Genomic DNA, 23,658 nt, shown 5'->3' with positions numbered 1-23,658 from the left:
ATCCTTTGGTAATACTCTCTGACTTGTATTCACTATCTATCCCCACCCCTGGGCCTATGCCAGCCGAACAACTCTTTCTGGAGGAAATCCTGTGGTCTGTCTGTTGGCTGACTGCCCCAGTAGACGATACATGACCTTGCTCGGAGAATTGTCCTACCAATCAGCGAGCAGCTGCAGGAATCGGCTTTGTAAATGTACGCTCGTGAGAGGGGAAGCTGATGGAAAAAGTCCTCCTCTGCTTGCAATTTTAAATACCACACGTATCCCTAATCTGTTTTCCGAAGATTGTAAATTAATTTATGTAGCTCTGGGGTTTTGTTGGAAAATTACAAAACAGTGAGACAGCTAATTTAAACATGGTGGGGAAAATGCAGCCTCTCCAACGGATGTGTACACGAATTAGAGCTGGTTTAAGGGATGAGAAAGGTGTTGGTCTTTGTCCCATCCAGCAGTATTAATCAAAGTATGTTTCTGCTGTGTTTTCCGCCTGCCTCGCGTTTTAAATGTTCATCTTTAGCCAGTATTAAAAAATGGCTGTCATTAGCACAGCTGCCTCTGATTTTCCTCAATTACATCTCCACTTCCGACTATGCAGGTACCTGAGCCGTGTGTTTGGCATGCATCCGAAGGAAACCGCCAGACAGTTGAGCCTGGCTGTGAAGGACGGCCTGGTGGTGGAGACCCTGACCGTTGGCTGCAAGGGCTCCAAGGCCGGCATCGAGCAAGAGGGATACTGGCTGCCTGGGGATGAGATGGTGAGCCCACTACAATTTATCAAGTTCACAAGCAGTTGTGAATTTAATGTCTGAGTTTGTGTTAATGGCCACAAATAGAAAGTAGTAGTTGGGTCTGCACAGCTGAGTGTTGATCTGACTGATAGCTGACACTTTTTAGCAGCCTGTAAGAGTTGGCAGATTGTATCGTTTCCTTACCGATCATTTTTAGTCCTGTGTTTTAGCTAGGGGAAAATCTCAATAATCCTATAAAACCTATTAAAGCCATTGTCTATAATGAAAATATTTGCTGGTTTTTAGTAATGAATTTACAGCATGCACACAGTACGTCTTTTACTATGTTCACAGATGATATACAGGCACGTTCTTAAGCAGTAAGTGCCAAACAGCAGAGGTAGCTGGGTAGGAAGGAGTGGTATTTCAGATTAATACAAGGCTTCAATAATTACCGCTCAGCGTGCATGTGCAGAAAATACTCCATCAGCTTCTGCTGTCGTTTGCCTTGAGAAGGAAGCCATCTGCTCTGCAGTTTTATTGATAGACTTCTTTTGAAATTTGCAATACTTGTTTTATTTCCCCAGTTAGTAGTGAGGCAGTATTCGCAGTGTAGTGATTCTTACAGTCAGTCTGTCACAGTATCTGTGCAGAGTGCACTATTTCAATTTATCACTGTCTGGGGAGAACCTTTGTGTATTTTTCCATCTGTATTTCAAAAGGCTGTGGTGTGCATTACTTTGCAAATGCAAGTGGGGGGTAAAGTATTTTGTGGATGTTTTTAATCCTACTGTTTTTGTTTCTTTAGGGTACAAAAACTGGCTGTATCAATGTCACACTTTACCTGTTAAACAACATTAGCATCATCAGTCATGAGTGAGCTACAGTGAAACATAATGCAGGAAAAACACAAATCTGTGATTTGATTTGATAGGAAACTAAGTTTTCTACTCTTTCTAAAACAACTGTAACTTCCATGTGCTCATGTAACAGTTCACACTGACTTCAGATTTAATAGAACAGGTTTATTTGTTATGATTGCAGACCAGAGAAGAGTCATGGAAACATAGAAAGCTTGATAGATCTGGCTCTTTATATGTTGTGGGTCATCACAGAATACTTTTGTGAGTGGAGAAAGGCATGGGTCTCTAAGGGACATGACACTGAGGCTCCAGTGGAGCCCAGGTTATTTTAGCAGGACTTTTAAACACTACTCTCTGAATCACTTGCAATCACAGGATCCAAAAGCCGAGGGAAGCAAGGTAAGGGCTGCATCGTTATTTTCAAATCCAGGGTTTGTTCTCATTTGCTCCCCTCATTTTCCCCTCCTCTCAACTAACATCATTCTGTGAGAAATCAGTTCTGCCACATGCAGTGCAGTCGGGGATTTGAGTGAATCTTTTTAAGCAGGCTGCAGAAAAGCTAAACAGCGTACAGTATGGTCTGGTTGGTGCAAAAGTTAGAAGCCGTTTAAAATGAGATTGAAAGCAAGAGATCGAGTCTTTGTGCAGTGCTTTTGACTGAGTCCACTTGCTGCACCGTAAATGAATTTATGCATCCGGTTTCCATTTGAAAATCATTCTGCTTGCTGGCCTAGAGTTAGCAGTAATCGCACTGCCAGACATTACATGCTGTCATTCAGTTATGCTGTGAAAAGCTTCATGAAAGTCCGTTGCAGCGCTGTGTCTGCGTGGCCAAATTTCTTGCGGAAGTGATCAGTGATCTTTATGAAATATGTGCTTGCTACTTATCTACAGGTGTGTTGTTGCTTGATTTTGATAACACAAAGTCTCCTGATGTTTAAAAAAAAAAAAAAAACCCAGCCAAACATACTCAAATATCAAGTTATGGCTTGAAAAGCAATTGGTGTTTGCTTAAACTCAATCACATTCTCATGTGAGATGACAAGCAATGCTAGCATAGCCGCAGGTTGGTAGCAAGCATTTGTGAGTTTGTAGTATTTTGGTCTTGGTAGTTGTAGTTCTTCTAAGAACAGTGTGCTCTGCTGTGGTCTTAACTTCTGTCTGGCATGCTTATTTTCTTTTTTTTCTTTTTTCCTTCATTTTCAATTGATGAAACAGTGGAGGTGGGGGTGGGAGGGGAGCTGGGTGATTATGGTTTGTGTGGTTGTGCTCTTTAGTTTCCTCCGTGCCTGCTGCTAATAACACGGCCGACTGGTTCTTTCAGGTTAGTAATCACTCAGCGGACAGACCAGAGTTTGAATGTGAGCAGCACTCTGAAGCAGGGCCTAGATGGAGGCCAGTTCTCCCACCGCAGGTGCTTGGATTCAGTCCAGCTGGCGTGAGCTGTGTCCTCTGGTTGACCTCAAGATTTATTTGGTCCTCTAACAGATAACCATGGCATTTGCACAACAACATAACTTTCAAAAATAGCACAAATAGGTTCTTTAAAAAAATTAAAGTTCAGTTTTAAAAGCATTCCCTCAAGCCAGGCTGGATTAAATCCAGGTTCACCTGATTTTACAGGATCAATTTCATTAAACGTCCCCTAAATGCTTGTTGATTATTGAAAGTTTGGTTATTAAACTGACTTAAATCTACTCATTTGATGCATGGTAATGAACATGATGTGATGTATTGATGCACTTTGACAGTAGTTACACACAGTAAAAGAGTCTACATGCACATTATTTCATTGCAGCTACTAACCCATTATTTTGACATCGTTCAGCGAGTTTCGCTGCTCAAACACTGTTTTCATTCTTTAGATCCTCCCGAGCGAATTTCATTTGTTTTTGAAACTTTATTGAAAGCTTGACAGGCCTCTGAGTGGATATGCTCTTTGATCAGTTTCTTTACTGTGCATAAACACTGTAACTAACATCACTGAGTGCAGGGTTTGCCGTGGTGCTTAAGGGTGGGCCATCTCACATACAATTAATACACACAGGAAATGAAACACTTGACACCAAAAGAGAGGCTATTTAATGTGTCAAGATAAAAATTTTTACCATCAAATATTTTAGCAAACAACTTGAACAATAGAATAACTTTATAGAAGGATAAGATTTAATATTTGATGTGTCATTGCTATTAAATATGTTGATTTGTGAGATTTTAATTAGTAAGTAGCCATTGTTGCAATGTTGCCTCCCTAGCAAGGTTTAAAACGTCTGCACGCTATGAACATAGGCTCCAAACTGCTCTGATAGCTGGAAAAACTCAAACTTAGTGCTTCTCTCTGAGAATAAACATTTTACTTGGGCCTGTGGAGAGAGACAGGATCAGAAATGCTAACAGAAAGGACTTTGTTCGTCATAGCGACACAGACATTTTTCATTCACAGATATTCTTATTGAGCTTGACTGAGTTTGATGCGGGCTAGCTTAACATGGTAACCTATGTAACAAAAGCCACTGCTTAGCTAACCAGCATTAGCAGCCTTTGATCCTCTGAGCCACTGAAATGGAGATAAATTATCTCAGTCAGCTCATTATTCTGTTAGTTGCTTTAACTGGGGCAACCAAAAAACCATCAGCAGTGCAAACCCTTGTCAGGGTTTTCTACCCAACTAAGTAGTCACGACTACTTATTCAGTTGTCACTATCATCAGGCAGCAGTACAAACCATAGCTACTTGACATTGCAGTAATGGTGGTACTGCTCAAAGGCAAACAAAAATGCCCACTGATGGTGCTGTAGTGATGGATCTGTGTTTGTAGGCTGGGAGTGAAGCCTTACAATGGAGATGAATCCTGGAGTTGTTTTTTGTGGGTCACAATAAGGCATGCTAGCCCTGCTGCTCGACCTTGCCCAGCTCTCTGGAGTGTCCCAGCTTGACACTGACAGTACAGAGCTGTTAACCAGAGTAAAGCTAAAGGCAGCCAACTCTCACTGCCTCGGTTCTTCCTCTATCGCTCTCAAAGCCCTCGCCTTGGCAGCTTATAGTCGGGGCACATTTCTCCCTCCAAAAAGCAAAGAAGCGCTTCACGGTTAAGAGAAGTCTGTGATTGGAACTCATAAAAGGCTTTTTTTGGGGGGAGTTGAACTTTAGCTAAGCACAGTTTTATAGTCGTATCTCTATCTTAGTGTTGGTGTTGCCGAGTCTGTATTCAAACGTTGTTATTGTAATAATATCTGTTGTGCTTGGGCCCAAATCTGTCCGCACTTGTGTTAAAAGTCACTTTGCTGAAACCACAGACGTCGTGTCCTTGGCTCACAGAGCTCTGGCTTTTTGAAGTCAGCCACTTGTCTTTCATCAGACAGTCCAACAATAGTGAAGTGGCTCTTGACACTCAGCAGAACACGAGCACCATCTCTCTGTTTTTCAAGTGTTTGTGTGGGTGAAGAGACTATTACGCTTTAGAAGTCCTTTGACGAATCGGTGCATGGATTTTTAGAGTGTGTTTACATCTACGCGGACTTAAATTTTGAACCCTCCTTCAGTTCTGTTCAGCTGGGAATCTTTGAGGTTGTACTTCGTGTGAGCTCATTTTGTTCCCAGATAAACTTTGGACGAAAATATGTGGTCTGACCACGATCACTGCTACAGTGGTGAGATCCTGTATGTGCCTGAAATGGCAATGTAGATGTGCAGGTTTGAATCTGCGCATTACCACTGTGGGTTTAAAGCGAAGCAAGCGAGATGTGATAGACGGACTCTCAGCTTTAATTCAAGGGGTTCATTGAAAATTATGGCCCCCCCCCCCCCCCAAAAAAAAAAAATTATCTTAAATTTTTGTTCTTTAAAGAATTTTTCAATTAATGATTTAATTTATTTTCAGCTCTGTTAAACACGCCATCAATTTGTTCATAGATTTATTATTTTTTTAATGAATAAAATTATAAAAACAGCAATTACATTTTGTAATTTGTAATTAATTTGTGCAATCAGCTATTAAATTATTCCAATCTTTTTAAAAAAAAACGGATGCAAGTAAAACCTGAGGATCACTTTCTGACTTTCTTTCCTCGTCTCCTTTGAGTTTATACGTCCTCAGTTCCTTATTTCATTCGAGTTCGAGGCAATACAACATCTCGATTTGGAGCCTTATTTTAAACATCGATTAATAATGATGTGTGGCATAACAACATTAGGGCTCCTTTGTTTGTTTGTTTTTTTTGCTAGTTGATAAACATTCTTATTTACAGTTACAGATGGAGAACAGTATTTAATTGCTTAAACAAACAGTTGATCATAACTAGAACAGCTTATTCATAAAGTCTTCTTCCAACACTAATATATTTGTTTTAAACTTCACCAGTAAAAAGAGTTCTGCAAAGGATTGAGCTGTTCATCCTCAGTTGTAACTCCTGATGTCCTTTTGCTTCCCTGGCTCCTACAGATGAGTTTTAGGGATTAGGATATACTTTGATGCAGTGAGATGCATTTGAAGGTCCGAAAGAGATGCTTAAAAAAAATAGAAATGCGAAAAACCTGCAGGACAAATGAGTCCTGCAGGTGTTTTTATGGCTAGTTTCATCCCCTATATGAAGCAGCGGGTTACACTCCTGCACTTTCGATTTTTGTTACCGTCTTTTGTTTAAAGACTTGTCAGGATTGTTTAGGAAAATGCATTCTTAAAAAGATTTTCTTCAGTATTGAGCAAGCAGAAGGCAAACAGACCTCATCAGAAACTCTTTACTACTTTGTCATTGCTGCAGCTATTAGCCAGTGTGCTTCACCCCCCTCAAACCCTAAACTATAGCAGCACATGGAGAAGAAATCAAGAGAAATAGAAGTGCTGTTTTTGGGGGGGTTTTTTTTTTGCATTTCCTTTTTTTTGAGCTGCACTCAGTCACGACTCCTGCTGGACCCACTGTGTCGGCAAGGCTGTGAGTGGGAGGAGTTGGACTCTTGACAGGCTGATAAGTACGTGAATTTCTAGTGCTTTTACTTCCCGTCTCGGCGCAACTCAGTTGACCTGCTGAATGCTACGGATACGCCGTGGAATGCTCCTGCACATCATCCATTCACAGGCTGTTCTCTATGAACACAACTTTTAATTATAGTTCAATAAAAGCAGGAGGAAACTCCTTTCTGGTGACGTAGCAGGGGCTTCTTACTCGACAAGAATAACTTTAAGTTATCATATGAAAAATAAAATCACCCTCAGTGGTTAGCACAGTATTTTCTATTTTCAGACTTTTGAGCTAAAGCTGAGAATCTGCAGTCTTGATCATTTCATTTCTAATCTGTTGCACCATCTTCGTAAAAACTGTGTCACCGGTCACAAATTGCCGGAATTGACTGTGTTACTTTTAGCAGGGAATAGAGGAGGATCAGCTGGGTATTGGCTGATACAATAATATGGCTGAATTATATGGCAATAGCTGTATTGTGCAGTTCTACTTAAAGTCCATCGCAGGGAAATGTTAAATGTTGCACATTAGCATAAGAAAACCAGATTACAGAGCATTACAGAAATTTAAACACGTTTGTGGTCCTACTAATGAGGATTGATGCCCGGCCCCAAGGCTAGCCAGTAATTGCCGAGAGAAGTAGCAGGCATTCATTAAAATTGAGCAAACCACAAAAAAGCAATTAAAACAAAAGTTTTGAAAAGGAAAGGTCGACAAAAATAATAAATTTATAATTTAAGAACGCCAAATAAACCTTCACTACTTTAATATTAGCATTTGTGAAGCCTCTTTGTAGTTGTTCAACAGCTGCATTGATTTATAGATAAACTGCATTTTTGCCCTGCCGCTTCCCTGTTTGCGTTTATCTAGGAACAATCGAATGATTCCCTCCCGTAGTAGTGTTCATCACTCAGGCCGTTCACCACATTCACACCTTGTAGGAACTCGGCACAACCACTTTTTTTCTTTTCATTCTTGTATATCCACAAAAGAGGGAAAAAGGCTTGAAGGGCTCTTTCTGAAAACCAGCTTAACATATTTTCTGAGAGGAAAGATATTTCCACCCAGATGATCTTACTGATTCACACTTTGAATCATTGACCTTTTACTCAGCTATCACAAGGACAGTGTTATTTGTCCAAATTAGCTTTTTTGGGCTAAATGACTTCACTGCTGATGCACAGAGTGTGTCTCCATAATCAGATTCAGGATGAAAAGGTTTTTTTTCCCAGGCTATGTGAGGAAGTTTGGTCAGTGTGCATTTATAGAGGATTCCTGTAGAATTTCAATGAAATGATGTATTTAAAAGTTTCTGCTGCAATGCACTCGGGAAGCAAGTGTTCCTAATATTACAATCATACCACCAGCTATTCAGTCACATGTGCTAGAATCTATTTGCATATATTTTCTAGACATATCTGAACATGAGCAGCAAAAAAGCAGTAGACTATGTTACCTGTAGGTTACCAGTCAGTTTTTGTTCTTAGGGTTTATATCTGACCCGACTCCCCTGTGTCCTCTAGCAATAAATTACAAAAAATTAAATATAAAATCGAAAGTGAGTCACATCGCAGACATCAAATCAGGAAAAAGGACGAGTAGGATCCATATAGAAATCTTGATTACGATGGCGCGCTAAACCAATAAAATTGAGGCTTTTGATGGTCCTTGTCAGTGCTGAGTAAACAGGTTGATGCTTCTCAGTGGGGCAAATCCTGACACTTTCAGGAATTAACTGGTCTCTCTGCTCTGTTGCTTGACATCCTAGTGAGCTAGCTTTAATCAAGGATGGAGGATAGGAAAAAAAAAAAAATCATTTCCTCCCCTGCTGTGGTTGGCGGGTTGGAGGGGGGGGGTCACCCAAACTTGTGCTTTGCTGTGTCTTCGCTGCAGGACTGGGAGACGGAGAGCCACGACTGGTACTGCTTCGAGTGTCACCTACCGGGTGACGTCCTAACATGTGACAACTGCTTCCGAGTCTATCATCTCAAGTGTCTGTCGGACGAGTGCAAGCCCAGAGACGGAGGATCTCCCTGGCAGTGCGTCGTCTGCAGGGTGGGTGCTCGAAGAGTGCAAGCACGTTCGTGAGAAAGTGAACAGATTCTGGGCTGTTTGATGATTAAGAATAAGGCTGGTCTTTACAAACAGATGATCCTACAGTCTTAGTCTTTTTTTTTTCACACAGAGTCGTTTCTGTCCCACACTGCTTTCTGTTTCTCTCCAACAGGATTTTATCTTTTAATATTTCAGGATATTGCCTTTCTAACAGCTGCCAGGGGCCATAATGACTTAATATTGAAATGTATTTCTATTACACTGTCAGAACACTTCCTGCAGTGATGTGATGTCTGTCTGGTTTTTTTCTTTCTTTCTGCACATCATCAGGGAAGTAAAAAGAAGAACTTAAACAAACAGGAGATGTGTAAATACCTGCGCTTCATTGTCCAGCGTATGAAGGAGAGGGTGAGAACAGCTTGTACTTTTACTCCTGGTTGTTTTTGTTGTTGTTGTCATCAAACCTAACTATGGAAATCCAGCTTACAAGATTTGCATGTTACAAATCCTTTTTCCTCCTGTTTCGTTACCGTAGTTACACATATACAGCTGTGGGTGCTCACGCTGAGGTTTTTCAATAATAAGACCAGCATATGTGCGAGAAATTCCTGTGAGCCAAAAAGTCATGCTTCAGGCTGCTCTGAATGCTTCGTTTCATCTCAGGCACGCGCGGCTCTGGCTGTGACATCAGAAGCCCCGCCCACCTAATGTTTAAACGGTCTACTCGTGAGAAGCAGCCGATTAGTAGAGTGCTGGCTTAAAAGGTGGACGGACGCGAACTTCAACTGAGGAGCTGCAGAAAAACTAATGATAAATATTGATTGTTTTCAAGTCCGAGAATAAAAATATGGAGCTGAATCAGTGTAATAGTAAAAAAAGGCCTCATTATACAACCCTTCCCCTCATCTTTTCTCCCATTACGTCTCCATGCCCACACTCAGTCCCTCCATCTCCTCTCTCCTTTATCTTCCCCCCGTCTCCCTCTTAAAGGCATATTAAATCTCATCATTAACCCCGCATGCTGCCTCTATCGATGTAGACCTCCCAGGCTCCCCCTCCTTCATTACTCCGTCACCTTCCTCTAACACATCCCTGCTTTTCTACGTCAGACTGCGTTTTATCGTTACACCTCGTCTACGTTGCAGGCAGTGGACCTGAACAAAAAAGGCAAAGACACTAAACATCCCATGTACAGACGACTGATCCACACTGCACTGGACGTCTCCAACATCCAAGAGGTAACAGTGGAGCTCGGCATCATCACAGCTCCGCTTACATTTGTCTGATTAAGTATATTTGTGTTATTTTCACAGCCATTTTGACCTTCACTGTGCAGAGGTTGTGATTTCAAGGCTGTTTTCAGAATCATGTACTGGGTTCTCCTAACATCTGGGTTGTCAGGCTTGTTTCTGTGAGCTGGATTTGGACATCAGTTAGTTTAGAAGCTGATTTTTCTTTTCCACATTTTTTTTTTTTTTTTTTTTTTTTTTCAACAGACCTGGAGGTAATCTCTGTGAATTACATTGAAGCCCCTTTTTTAACTTGGTTTTAGTCTAAAAACTTTCCAGGGTCCAGAACTTTGAGTTCATCCACTCCTGAGTGGGTTCTGGCATCGTGGTATGAAACTGTGTAATTTCTCCGCTGAAAAGCGAACGCTCCAGTGAGCTCTCTGAGATGACTATTGATTAGCTAATCAGCTTGTGATGGGACTAACACCCTTGTCAAGCTATTCTCAGGCTGTGAGGTGGAACCAAGTATGTGCACTGGAATCTATTCTCAGTATTGTCTAATATATTGTTCTGCTCCGCTTTCAAAACTCTGCTACTTTAGCATGGCATCTCATCAGCGCTAGAAAGACTTTGGACTCACATAGGTACCAGCGTTTGATTGGGGAAGATCAAATTCCTCCCCACAGAAATTGACTCTGATCAAGTGGAGCAAACATGAAACCTTAAATGTTAAAAGGAACACTTGTTACATTGTATTATGTACAGTTCAGTGATGCAAACACATAACACAAGAAAAAGTTAGCAAGATGAGGAATGGCCCTATGCAAATAAATTTGACTTGAGTCTTAAGTACTGGGAATGGTTTGCAAATAACCATTTTGCAAGATTTGGTCAGACAGGCAGGGCTGTGCTGTGGTAAGGCGTGCATCACATCCAGCTCCTGCCAAAGGGGGGGGGGGGGGTGTGTGTGTGTGTGTGTGTGTGTGTGTGGTAACCTCTTTTGTATCACTCACCTAACACACACTCAGCATGTGAGTGGACTCTTTGTCCTCGTTCTCCTCCTGAATAAATTTCTTTTCAATATTTGTGACTCTTTCAGAATCTGTCTGAAGGAAAGTACAAGACTTTTGAAGAGTTCAAAGCAGACGCTCAGATGATTGTTCACAACACTGCCATACTGTACGGAGGTGGGTTCAATGTGTCGCCACATACTGGTTATGAAACACACCGACCTTAGATTGAGGAGTTTAAAGTAAACCCTGTTTCCTCTTAACAAAAAGCAAAAAAGTTCCCAAATGTTTGTTTGTTTGTTTGTTTTGCTGCCTTAAGATCTGTGGTTAATTCTAGCTTTAGACAATTTCGCCTTGTTTTAAAAAAACAAACTGAATTTTGTAGCTTTTATCAGAGGATGAATGTCAGCAAGTGTCAGACTGAGACTGTAAGTTGTTGGGGACATTTGATGTCCTCACACAGAGGACAGGATTTGCTGGTGGTGGTGCTGAAGTCATGTGACTGTGGCCTGGTTTGCTTATAGCTTAACATTAGAGAGTTTTACTTGTTATGTTTGGCTAATTAACACACCGGTAACACGTGTCGAGCTTTTACGGCTCAACAAAATTTTGTTATTTGATAATCTGAAAGCCCTGAATCTCAAATTTTAAACAAGGAAACAAATGCTTGTTTTTAAATACATTCAATGAAGCTTTAGAGAATCGTCTCCACGAGCTGAACTCATTAGGCTAAAAAACAAAAAAGAACCATAACAACAAGATGACTTGCAGAACATTATTAAACCTCACAATTTCTCCTTGGATGTTCATTAAAATATTGTTTAACAGCAGCGCCTGCTGGGTTTGAATTCAGAGTGATCCCAAAAACCAGACTGAGTATCAAACCTGGAGTTAACACCAGAAACCATTAGGTTTACTATCACTACCCAAAGTGTTTCATGTCCTGATGTTTTAGTTGAGGTTTGGGATTTTTCTTGTATTAACCTTGATGTGACCAGACTGAGAGGTTTTGCTGTCTTATTTTGTATGTTGCAGTTCACAGCGACCAGGCCGAGATTGCACGGTTGCTCTTCAGTGACACGTGTCACGAGGTATCGTCTTTTTATCGTTTCCTCTTACACTCCAGTTTGGAGTTCATCGCGCAGCTCCTTTCATTAACTTTAATTAGTGACAAGTTGAGATGTGTTTTTTGGGACAATGAGCACTCCTTTCTCTTTCCTCCCACTCTCTCTGTCTTCCAGTTGAATGAGTTGTTGCTATGCAAGAACTGTTTCTACCTGTCGAACGCCCGGCCTGACAACTGGTTCTGTTATCCCTGTGTGAGTATAAACAAAGTGGCTTCAACAGGCTAAATTTCCACTTTATTCTTTTTAGCAGCAGAAAAATGATCTTTATTCGTGCAAATATTTGTGCTGACGGCAGCTGAGAAATGCAGCTTTACTGTGCGCTGAATGTCTGTTGCATTTACAGAACGATCTCTGTAAATGAGCTGATCACGTCTGTTGCATCTTGTTCCTGATAAGTTTTCTCTGTGTTGCGTGGCAGAGCCCCAGCCATGACTTGGTTTGGGCCAAGATGAAAGGTTTTGGCTACTGGCCAGCCAAAGTCCTGCAGAGAGAGGACAACCAGGTGGACGTACGCTTCTTTGGACATCAACACCAGAGGTTAGCACAACTATAACAAAGCACAGCATGACTCCTCTGATTGTTTTCAGACAGCGCCGCATGCCGTGACTGTTTTACACCAGATTCTTACTTTAAATTACTTTTAAAATCATTTCTCAACACTAAACTGAAGTTGAATAGAGCTTGAAACCTGTCAATCGTAATGGTTGTTCTTCTTTGTTGGCCTGCAGAGCGTGGATCCCCTCAGAGAACATCCAGGACATCAAGGTGAGCGTGCAGCAGCTGCAGGTGAAGCGCAGCAATGGTTGGAAAAAAGCGTGTGAAGAGCTGGAGGTGTACCAGAGCTTCCTGAAGGAAGGACGCTTCTGGAAAACGAAGATGGAGGACGGCAGCCCGCCACACCAACAGAGTCAGCGGCAGCAGCAGCAGGAGGAGGGCAGCGTGAGGACGGACAGGATGGAGCGGACGGACGAAGCAGAGTCCAGCATCTCCTCCACCAGCAATGAGCAGGTCCGCCATGTAAGTGGAGCCATCACGCTTTTAATCCCCTTTTCTACTTTGTGAATTACAGGATAAGATGTTGGAGGCCAAAGACGGCCAAGAGAATGTCTTCATGGGGTTTTGATTTCCGTTAGTCTTCCACGTCTGCATACTTCCTGCGCTTTCAAAAACCTCTGTTCGTTTTCTTCGGGGTTGTTGCGGCAGCAGAGAAAGAAGAGATGGCCTGACCTCCCTCTCTCCAGCTGTCTACTGAGCTTTTCCAGTGACATGCTGAGACATTCACCTCTCCAGTACACCCTGGATGGGCCCAGTATCAGTTGTACACCCGGAAACAATCTTTTTGTTGTCTTACTTTCAAAAATAGCTTTTTAATGCTGTCTCTGTTTCAAAGCCCTCCTTAAAACTTAATGAGGGTTTTTTTTTGTTTGTTTTTTTAAAAGTACAAAAGCCAGTTTTGAAGCTGACATGAAGGCCTGGAAGGTTCTCAGTTTCCCTGGATGAAAAGAGCAGCATTAACATTTTTGACCGGATAGTCGAACCTCTGGGAATAAATGCTTTGTCCCTTTTTGTTTCCAGTTTTCATCATGTGAAAACTATGACAGTTGACCCGGTAATGTTCCAGTTTGTGTGAATGAAGTTGTTTGAGGTTTGGGTGTGCAGTGTAGTTTACAATGTTTCTGCAACAATGTAGTAGTTCAAAAGAACAAACTAAGTTCCTCACAGCTCTGCGTACTAGTATAGAGTCAGTAGTGACTTTATACTGTGTTGCTGTAAAATAAATGCACTGGCCCATATGAGGACATGCTTTCTTTAAAAATAACAAGTACATAACAGGAAAAAGCTTAGACCTGATTAGGATATAAACTAACTCGTCACAAAGGGCTAATAAGTTTCTACACAGTACCCAAAGATGCAAACATTCACAACTTGACCTTGAGTCGTGTTTACACTTCCTGTGAGGGTTTCTCTTCTATAGCACCTTTTATATTTAGAGCGACCACACGCCTCAAACTCGTCCTAAAACGCTTAAACACACCGAAGCGACAGGTAGTTTGATCGTAAACTTACCAAACCAAAAGCTGTTGCATTAAATAAAAAAAGTTTAGTTACGGAAACAAACACAATAAAACTTTAACACAACTTGGCACTAAAATAAACCCAACTCGGGTAGATTAGACTAAAATAAAACAAACAGTGCCCTCTGGTGGCTGAACTGCTACATTGTTGGCTGAGGGTTTTGTAATTTTCAGAGTTCCTTTGGATGCAAATCCTTAAATTATGAGGCTAATAAAACATAAATCATACTGACACAACTATTAAGGACACATGGAAACAAACTTGAATCAGATATTTTCTATGGAGCAGTAACTGTAATGCTTAAATCGGTTAATACATGAATTATACACTTAAAAAGCAGCTATAAAAATTTTATTGACTTCGTTTTGGTAGATTTTTGTTTTATGAGAAATTCCTTATTAGATCCCGAGTTCCTTAAATTAGTCTAATTGTGAGTACTGATTTAGACATGATGATAATCTGTGAACTGTTTAAAACGGTCTTTACCAGCCTTTAAAGGTTATTTTTAAACTACTTTCTTTAATATCCTTTGTTTCCATCTTTTCTGTCATCATTTAAGAAAGCCTGCTGGGACGCCAGCGTACTCACTGATTATTGACCCTTTCTGTTTTTCCCCCCAGCTCAAAGGCAGCCAGGAGCCCAAGGCAAAGAAAAGCCGTCGGAGTCACACGGTTGAGCCCAAAGAAGAAGTCAGTGTAAGCAGCTGTTATATATTTTGTGTTCTTTGGCTGCAAACTGATTTATAACCTGATGCTATATGCTAAGTACATGGCATGAGCATGAGGGTGGAAATATTCTGATTTGGGGTTATGTAGAGGGGACACATGACATCTCACTAAATCCCAGCAAGCTGTGGGTGCAAATGTTGTGCAGGAAAGTGAAGTAAAAGAAATGAGTGGGTTCTTCAGGGCAGTGATCAAAAGCAGACTTTGAAATCCAGCATGAACCACTTCAGCATCGCTTGAAGCGATCCGCAGCAACGAGTGGGTGGAAATTTCTAAATCAAGAATGCAAAAGCTCCTCGGTGGTCGGAACAAACATTTGCAGACAGACAGGGTTTGTGCTCAAATTGCTTGAAGTTATTTTTGAGGAATACATTTTTTTTTAAATGCATTAATTTTTTTTCTCAAAGAGAAATCCAGGTTGATACTGATACTTCAGATTTTGTCTGTCCTGGATTGGAGCTGCAAGCTCTCAGCTCTCATGTTTTCTGGTTAGAGTGGCTTATAGCTGAGCAGGAACTACTGTAACCAGCTGCAGGCCAAGATGGAGGAATCTGTGTGACAGCTGGCACAGAAGCATCCTGCTGTCACTTCTTCTAAGAGACATCACATCCTTTCCCTTAGGACCCGGAGCCGGAGATGGAGGCCGTCAGCTCCAGCCAGGAGATCCCGGTGTCGTCGGCACCGCAGCAGCCAGAAAAGCTGTCGGTGTCCACGCAGACCAAGAAGGCCAACGGGGGGTCGCCGCGCACGCTGCATCGCGGCACGCAGACCAACAGCGATGGTGCCTGTCAGAACATGTGCCACGAGAAGTACACCAAGGTCTTCAACGACGTGAAGGAGATGATGAAGGCCGACAACAAGAGGGAGACTGAGAGGGTCGTCAGAGAAGCTCTGGAGAAGGTGCGTTTGTATGAAACGACTCGGGTTTGTCTTCTAATGATGGAGAGCACTTTGGACCAGTTCCAAACCTAAGTGTGCGTGTTCTCTACAGCTCCGTGCAGAGATGGAGGAGGAGAAACGCCAGGCGGTGAGTAAGGCGGTGGCTGGAGCTCAGGCGGAGATGGAGAGGAAATGTAAGCAGGTGAAGGAGAAGTGCAAAGAGGAGCTGGTGGAGGAGGTGAAGAAGCTGGTGGCTCAACACAAACAGCTCATCTCCCAGACCAAGAAGAAGCAGTGGGTGAGTTCAGTTAACCGAGAGCTTAAAGTGTGCCTGAATATAAAGAAGATTTCTTCTTTTATTAGTTATAAAAACGCACAAACACAATCTTCCAATTTTTTTTTTTGTCCAAGATGATTTTCACAACCCAAAGAAATCCCAGTGTCAGTGATTTAAAACGCAGATTTAAGGTCATCACAAGAAAAAACCTGGAACCAGTGTATTATATATGTTTTATTATTATTATTATTATTATTATTATTATTATTATAGCTCCTTTTCCATTAGTACCTACTCGGAGCCACTCAGTTCGCCGCTGTCTGAGCAGGTACTGAAATGTGACGGCGTCAGCCTGCATGCCACCGATTGGCTGGTCAGCAGCGTCACTCAAGCAGACATGCGAGCGTCTGGTTCTCTAAACCGCCATTTTTGAAAACCAGCTACGAGGGAAAAGGCTACAAAAAATGACGCCATGTTCGCAGAATCTGACGAAAATTCAGACAGAGCAGCGGGTATATTCTCACCTCGACGTCCACCTTTGCGTTCGAGCCACATATCAAGTCGTGTTGCTATGACAACGACCACATTAGGAGGTACTAAATTGTAACGGAAGAACAGAGTAGGCACTAATAGAAAAAAGCAGCTGAGGTCTTGTTTACCTGTTTTTGTTTACCTTTGGCTGTTTCCTGTGCCTGCAGTGTTATAACTGCGAGGAGGAGGCCATGTACCACTGCTGCTGGAACACCTCGTACTGCTCCATCAAATGTCAGCAGGAGCACTGGCACGCCGACCACAAACGAACCTGCCGCAGGAAGAGATGAATGAACAAGCCCCGCCCCTACCCGACCTTACACAGCACGCCATTGGCTCTGTCCTCGCCTCCTCCTGTCAGTCAGTGTCTACAACAAACACAAACACTCTTCTCCCTCCTGCTTCTCGACTTGCCTTCCTGAAAACTTTGTGGACCCGATGGTTTTTTGTGCGTGCGGAGCGGTTTTGTTTCTATTATTTAATGTACCCATTGTATTGATTTTACTTTCTACGCTTTTATTTTTTCTGAACAGTGAACAGTTTGTTCAACAGCATGACTCGAACGAGTTATGACCTTGTTTTTTCCCTCTTCTTTTTTTTTTCTTTTCTTTTTTTTACTGAAGTGCTAATTTTGTGTTGGAGAATGTGTTATTTAAGTGTGTAGGAACAGGTGAGCATTAACTGAATACATTTTATTACCTGACTTTTTAAAAGAAACCTTTTTCTTACTGTAAATGCAGCAAAGCGCACGCCGTTGATCCTACAGAACATTTAAAAAAAAAAAGGTACCGTAAGCACCATCGCAGCATCAGACTGACTCCGCTTTCATACAGAAAACCGGTTTTAAAAAGGAAAAAAACAACAAAAAAACATTAAATTGTGGATTAAAAGGCTCGCTGACTTTAATGCAATTTATTCTTTTCACGAATCGATTGCGGTGGATAGCACCTTTTACCATTTTTATCGAAAATTTTATTGTCCTAAAGTCACTTATTGGGAACAGGGTCAAAAAGTCGGCTTTAAAAGATGCCGACCAAAAAAAAAAAATCTTCCATGAGAGATTTTTATTGTAATTATGCACATTTTTGGTTTCTTTTTTTGGGGGGACTAGACTGTGTTTTTTTTTTTTTTTTATGAGTTGGATGAAACCAGGAAGTTTTGAGTTTGTACTGAAGCCGAGGGGATGTACAGCAATCTTTCCTGAGCTGGATCTTAGAGAGGTTACATGATTTGACAGTTTTGTTGTTGGGTGGTTTGTTGTTGGTTCTTTTTAGTTTTTTTGTTTGCACATTTCATTTTCTTAACAACCCAAATGCTTGTAATATTGCCAAAAAAAAGTCGCACCTTTTGATGAACCTACCTGAGAACATCTGGCGGCGACTCCTCTCCTCTCTTCGCCCTCCTGCAGTGTATTTAAAAAGGAAAAAAAAAAGATGTATATTTTCCGGAGCGTCATCAGTGTCATTTTTCTAGTGACGTACACTCGAGATTCCTCATCATCTTTTTTCCCCCCTTTAATCTGAAGTGACTAGCTATGAGACTCTTTCACTGCGTATGCTGTAGTTGGTGGTCGGTGCCCGTTTCTTCTTCTCATCCTCTCACCCAGTGAGGCCACATGCATGTAGATAGTTTCATAGTTTTTTTTCATTCATTAAGGGAAAACAAGCAGGAAAAAACGACCAGACGTCTGGTCTCCATAAAGAAGTGATAATGGATGGACCAATATAAAAAATATGCAAATATGAATGATCAAACTTTTTCTTTTCCTCCCCCTGTGCTCAGTGTTGAGTGTTGATGTCTAATTACGGTGCTTAGAATCACTTTTATTTGAATTCTTTTGATGGGGCAATAAAATTGCCAGTTTTTAATGGATTTTTTTGTTTGTTTGTTTTTTGTTTGACTGTTTCTTCAGTTATGAAAGATGAGAGAAACTTGCTTTACCCCAAGTTGCCTTTTTCCTTTAACATATGAAAAATAAGACGCTGTGAATTCTCACATGGTGGGCAGCCCTGTAGTTTCAGTGCTGTTGGCTGTGAACGAAGCCTCCATCCTTGTATGCACTACGTGCTGTGTTTTAGCAGTCGAATGTTTGAAGAGATCAGCTTTCTCCAACAGCAACATGCAATATTTGTCCCAATGATCACCAGCTAATCAGGCTGTTACACTTTATTCTTTTGATTTTTTTCAAATAACAATAGAACATTTCTGTAACATTTGTTTGTCTGTTTTTTTTTTTTTTTGTTTTGTTTTTTTTTTTTTAAAAGACAAAAAATAATTGTGGGGGTTTCCAGCTGTGAGTCACGAAAAGCTACACTAGTAGAAAATATAGAGCTGAATTGAGTTTAACAAGTCCGGTAATGTGCAGTGAACACACAGACTCTGTTAAATGGGTTTTACTTAATCGGGCCCATTTTTTTTTTTTCAAAGAAGAAGATTTCTGATGTAACAAAGTGGTTAAAACTTGTTACTGTGCTGGATGTTTGTCTTCTTTATGAAACATCTGAGCGGTGCAAAAACACTGTCATAGAATCCTTATTTAATGTAGTAATTGTGACAAAATGCAACAACACAAACTAAAACGGAGCTTAAAATAATCTCTTCACTATAAAGTGCCTGTTTTGTTTGACCAGTTCACACAAATACTAAATAAACTACATACTTCTTACTTCTGTTACTTAAAAAATTACAAAAACACTTTAACAAAAAGGTAAATTTATTCACCAACCCTCAAAAACCGATTTGGTAATCAACATTTACTTTATGTGATCTGCACACTTCACTGCATGCTACCATGTAGGGCGACATTTTTATGAGCTCTTACTTTTACCTTGAACAGCTTTTATTGTGAAATTGGAGGAAATGCATTTCATTAACAGGAAGTTTGATGGGTAGGCTGGTGTAGCTTTTATGTTTCTAAACACAGCTAAAGACATTAATAAAATCAAGATCTCGAATGTCTGCAGCAACAATCTCAAACATAACTTTTAATGATTTTAAAAAAAAAGTATTTATTTTTTTATTCGATGATCTTTTTGACTTTTTTGTGGGGAAACTGCATTCGGGTTTTGTTTTTGTTTTTTAACCATCAGATTAGTCCTGTTTACTAATCAGGAGACACAATTAAGACTTGTGTGAATTAATCACACGTCACCAGAGACGACTAAGATTTGTTGTCCCTGTGCAGTAGTTGCTCTGACAGATTGAAAGTGTGTAACACACAGACACAGCCTCACTAATGAGATTCATTCATTGTTGATTTTACCGTTTACTGAATTTGTTGATAATGAACCTAACCCGTGATTTTTGGGCTGCCCACTATTAGAGAATTTACGGTAACGGTTGTTCCTCTGAAACGTCCCTCAGACATGAAAACTCATTAAATCCTTTATGATGTGATGTGTGCGTTACTCCTGTCATGTTCTCATAGCTCACAGTTCTCATCTTCAGTGCACTACGTGTAAATAAAACATCCTTCTGTCCCCTCCGTCATCTTATTTGTACATTGTAAATGATTTTTCCCCCTGCGGATGACTGTTAGTTGTAGTTTTTTACAATCATATCAGGTGTGTGTGTGTGTGTGTGTGTGTGTGTGTGTGTGTGTGTGTGTGTGAGAGAGAGAGAGAGAGAGAGAGATTTAGTTATTGTTCTTTTAAGCTTCTTCAGTGTGTCTCAACATTTCAGCATCTCTTTTTAAAGCAGACCTTTTCCAAACCGGAGGCGGGGTTTGTGTTACACGTGACCTGCGAGGCTGCAGCTTTGATTTTTTTTTTTCTTATTGTTTTTATATTTGTCCATCCAGCCATGAAGCTTTCGACGTGATTTTTTTATGTTAAACCTTTCTTTTTCTGGCCACGTGTAAAGCTTTGATGCCATTCCAGTTTGCATTTCTGCTTTTTGAACTGCATGAGTAAAGGTGTACCTCCAGCTCCTCGTTCGGTTTCTTCCCCTCACGTAAACAAAAGAAAAGGCGTGATTGCACTCCTTCAGAGTAACGCAATATGACAATGATTTATATCCCCCCTCTCTCGATGCTGTTTTCAGCTTGAATAAGAGTGAATCGATCAAATTGTCCAATCATATTTGCCTTTTCGCTGTTCTTATTTCGGGATATTTTGGTACATACTGTGTACTACATGGATCCTCTTTGTACTTTAAGTACTTTTAGCAGGAATAAAATCAGTGTAAAGGTTTCTTTGTTCTCACTTCCTGTTGTTCTGTCCATATGTAAACTTTTACTCGTGGCTTAACATTTTCTATGCTCTTTTGTTTTCTCCCTTTTTCTTTGACACTTTAGCTAGCAATATGTATATAAATATATTCTATGTGCTAACATGGAGGAAATAAATGTATCAACAAGTTCTCCAGAGTCTGTTTTGGTTTCTTTTGAGGATATGATGCATTTCATAATGCAGGTTGTATCTAAGAAATGCATTTTTACTTTAGTTTAATATTGTTTACTTGTTTACCAGTAAGTTACTCTGTATGATGCTGATTAACTGTAAATGGTTCCTATTTAAAAATTACTGTTTCTTTAAACTCAGATTTCCAAATGTGGCTGAAGGAAAAACCAACATCAAGACATTAAAGGTAAGAATGATATAAGTGATATAATTCCCACGTCAGTAATATTTAGGTGATCAGTATTAAGAGTTTAGATAGCAGCAGTGCACAGAACGGCAAATGTGCAGCACTTTGCAAACCCCTTGGCCCACCGCTCATTTTAGATTTTGCTTTTGGTTTGGTTGCAGTGGTTTATTGAAATGAAAATGCACTGTATAAGCTAAAAGAGTTTTGTACGATTCTAACGAACTTGGAAGTCTTTGTTTGAACACGTATTTTGTATGACCACACAGCCCCACTCCCCCCCATCATCCTGACTGACACCCCCATCACCTCTGTGGACTCATTCCGCTTCCTGGGTACCACCATCACCCAGGACCTGAAGTGGGAGCCCACCATCACCTCCGTCATCAAGAAAGCCCAGCAGAGGATGTACTTCCTGAGGCAGCTGAAGAAATTCAACCTGCCAACACGGACGATGATGCAATTCTACACTGCAATCATCGAGTCCATCCTCACCTCCTCCATCACCGTGTGGTACGCTGGAGCCACTATCAGGGACAAACAGAGACTGCAGCGTGTTGTGCGCTCTGCTGAGAAGGTGATTGGCTGCAGACTCCCATCTCTGCAGGACCTGTACACCTCCAGGACACTGCGGCGTGCAGCCCGGATCTCAGCTGACCCTTCTCACCCTGGACACAGTCTGTTTGACCTGCTCCCCTCAGGCAGGAGGCTCCGGTCCATTCGCACCAGAACCTCTCGCCACAAGAACAGTTTCTTCCCCTCTGCTGTTGGACACATGAACAATAACCACATGACTGTCCCCGCCACTAACACATGACCCTACGCTGTGTTCACTGCATCATTTCATGTCTGGCACTGATCACCACCTGCACTCATGTATATATCTTTCTACGTAGCACTCATAATTCTTATTCTCATGTATATATCTCATGTATATCTCATGCACATATCTTTCTTTCTACATAGCACTTTAATTCTTATTGTCTGCACTGAAGCACCGCAGCAATTTCCTAATGTTGTAAACCTCAACATCTGGCAATAAACCCATTCTGATTCTGATTATTCTTCATCATTACCTTTGCTTTGCTATCCAGACATGATTTTACTGCACTGGAAAAGTGTTTGGGATCACTGTCATCGTGAAAATAACCCGATGGTCGTGCTTGGTGGACAAAAGTCTGACTATAAAATTTGTGTTCTTATTGACGAGATCTCGAACACCGCGGGCTGAAGCAGCAAAAATTCACAACAGAGTCTCCTGTTTTACAGATACTGTTGTACCTTTTGTCCTGACGGTGATTCGAACCAAACTTTCACGTTTGGATTCATTGTTCCATCGTGATGTAGTGTAACTAATAAGCATTCACACTCCGATGAACGCATCGGAGGGCAATTTGGGGTTAGTCTCTTGCCCTAGGATATTTGGCATGCAGAGTGGTGGTTCGATTCCTGGCTCCTCCAACCTTCCAATCAGTAGCTGATCTGCTCAGTGTTGCCAACTTAGAGACTTTGTCGCTATATTTAGCAAGTTTTCAGAGCCCCTTAGCGACTTTTTTTTCTAAAAAGCGACTAGCAACAAATCTGGCTACTTTTTCTGGTGTTACTAGAGACTTATGACTTTTTGACGTGAAAGCGCGTATCGCTTTCACTCTCAACAAGCAGCGGTGCTGCCGTGGGCACCTCACCCGTGCCAAAGCGCTCACGGGCGGAGGATAGTCCTCCCCCAGCTGCTATCAGGGCAGGAGATGTTCACCCATGCTTCCAGACTGCAAATGAATCGCTTATGAGCAAAGCCGCTGCTCCGCACTGACTGTAACGCAGTCAGTTCTTCTTTTACTGTTATGCTGTTTTGTGGATCACAAGGTTTAAAACTACTTATAAACACACAAAGTAACTCCACCAGAGTGCCAATCTCGGGTCACTTTTGCCAGTCCAGGCCCGGATAAAGGAACAGGGTTGGAATTGTGACATTAAAAAAATAATTGCTAAAAGAAATTAGCAGTTCTAAATAAATTTTAAATTCGTTTAAGACGTTTTTTACTCACTCTCTCTTCCACGATGTTATTTCTCTCTCCAACAACATAGGTTACAATTACATTAGCATGACCAATTATGCAAATTAGGCGGTGACGTCATTTAGTGACTTCTAGCGACTTTTAAGACAGCCAATAGCGATTTTCCTTACTGAGGAGTTAGCAACACTGGATCTGCTCCACCACCTGAGCCACAGCCACCCCAACCGCTATCCGATTGTTAAGTGATGACGTGACGAATCCTACTTCCGGGCCTAAAGTAGTCTGCGTTTAATATGGCTTTTGTGTTGTTAACATGTTTAATGTTATATATTTTATTCGATTTAATCTCAAAAAGCTCCTAAAACAGTCAGTGATCCCTGTTGACCTCCCTCGGCTTTTATTACCGCTAATCATTTATTTAAGCTCAGTTTTTAAAACCTTAGGATGTAACTACAGCCCAGCCCATGCAGCAGTACATGAATGACTAACCTCGTATTGTGGATGGATTATCTCAGTTGTTCTCCTGGCTGAAGTTTGGTCCTTTTACAGCATCCTGCCATGTGATTACATTTGTTCCTGACCACCGAGAACACTCACGTTA

General features: G+C 41.2%; 1 protein-coding gene across 5 annotated transcripts in view; it reads left to right on the top strand.

The window, feature by feature from the left end:
- The window catches only part of zmynd11 (zinc finger, MYND-type containing 11), a 32,884-nt gene extending 12,131 nt beyond the window's left edge, over window positions 1-20,753 (top strand). Inside the window, exons 3-17 of one of the 5 annotated variants that reach the window (XM_085377188.1) lie at window positions 596-755; window positions 1,967-1,990; window positions 2,916-3,005; window positions 8,443-8,604; window positions 8,935-9,012; window positions 9,750-9,842; window positions 10,933-11,020; window positions 11,879-11,934; window positions 12,085-12,162; window positions 12,389-12,507; window positions 12,699-12,987; window positions 14,667-14,741; window positions 15,393-15,671; window positions 15,763-15,948; window positions 16,626-20,753. In XM_085377188.1, coding sequence (XP_085233314.1) covers window positions 596-755; window positions 1,967-1,990; window positions 2,916-3,005; window positions 8,443-8,604; window positions 8,935-9,012; window positions 9,750-9,842; window positions 10,933-11,020; window positions 11,879-11,934; window positions 12,085-12,162; window positions 12,389-12,507; window positions 12,699-12,987; window positions 14,667-14,741; window positions 15,393-15,671; window positions 15,763-15,948; window positions 16,626-16,748 — 1,900 coding nt within the window. In that variant the 3' untranslated portion in view covers window positions 16,749-20,753. The remainder of the gene's footprint in view (window positions 1-595; window positions 756-1,966; window positions 1,991-2,915; window positions 3,006-8,442; window positions 8,605-8,934; window positions 9,013-9,749; window positions 9,843-10,932; window positions 11,021-11,878; window positions 11,935-12,084; window positions 12,163-12,388; window positions 12,508-12,698; window positions 12,988-14,666; window positions 14,742-15,392; window positions 15,672-15,762; window positions 15,949-16,625) is intronic. The other 4 variants (XM_085377186.1, XM_085377185.1, XM_085377189.1 and 1 more) reach the window with 4 other exon arrangements.
- The last annotated feature ends 2,905 nt before the right edge of the window (window positions 20,754-23,658 follow it).

Source organism: Diplotaxodon limnothrissa, linkage group LG18 (assembly GCF_057381915.1).
Source record: "Diplotaxodon limnothrissa isolate DT_005_m linkage group LG18, D_limnothrissa_male_GT1.1, whole genome shotgun sequence".
Lineage (NCBI taxonomy): Eukaryota > Metazoa > Chordata > Actinopteri > Cichliformes > Cichlidae > Diplotaxodon > Diplotaxodon limnothrissa.
This window is presented reverse-complemented; position numbering and strand designations above follow the sequence as displayed.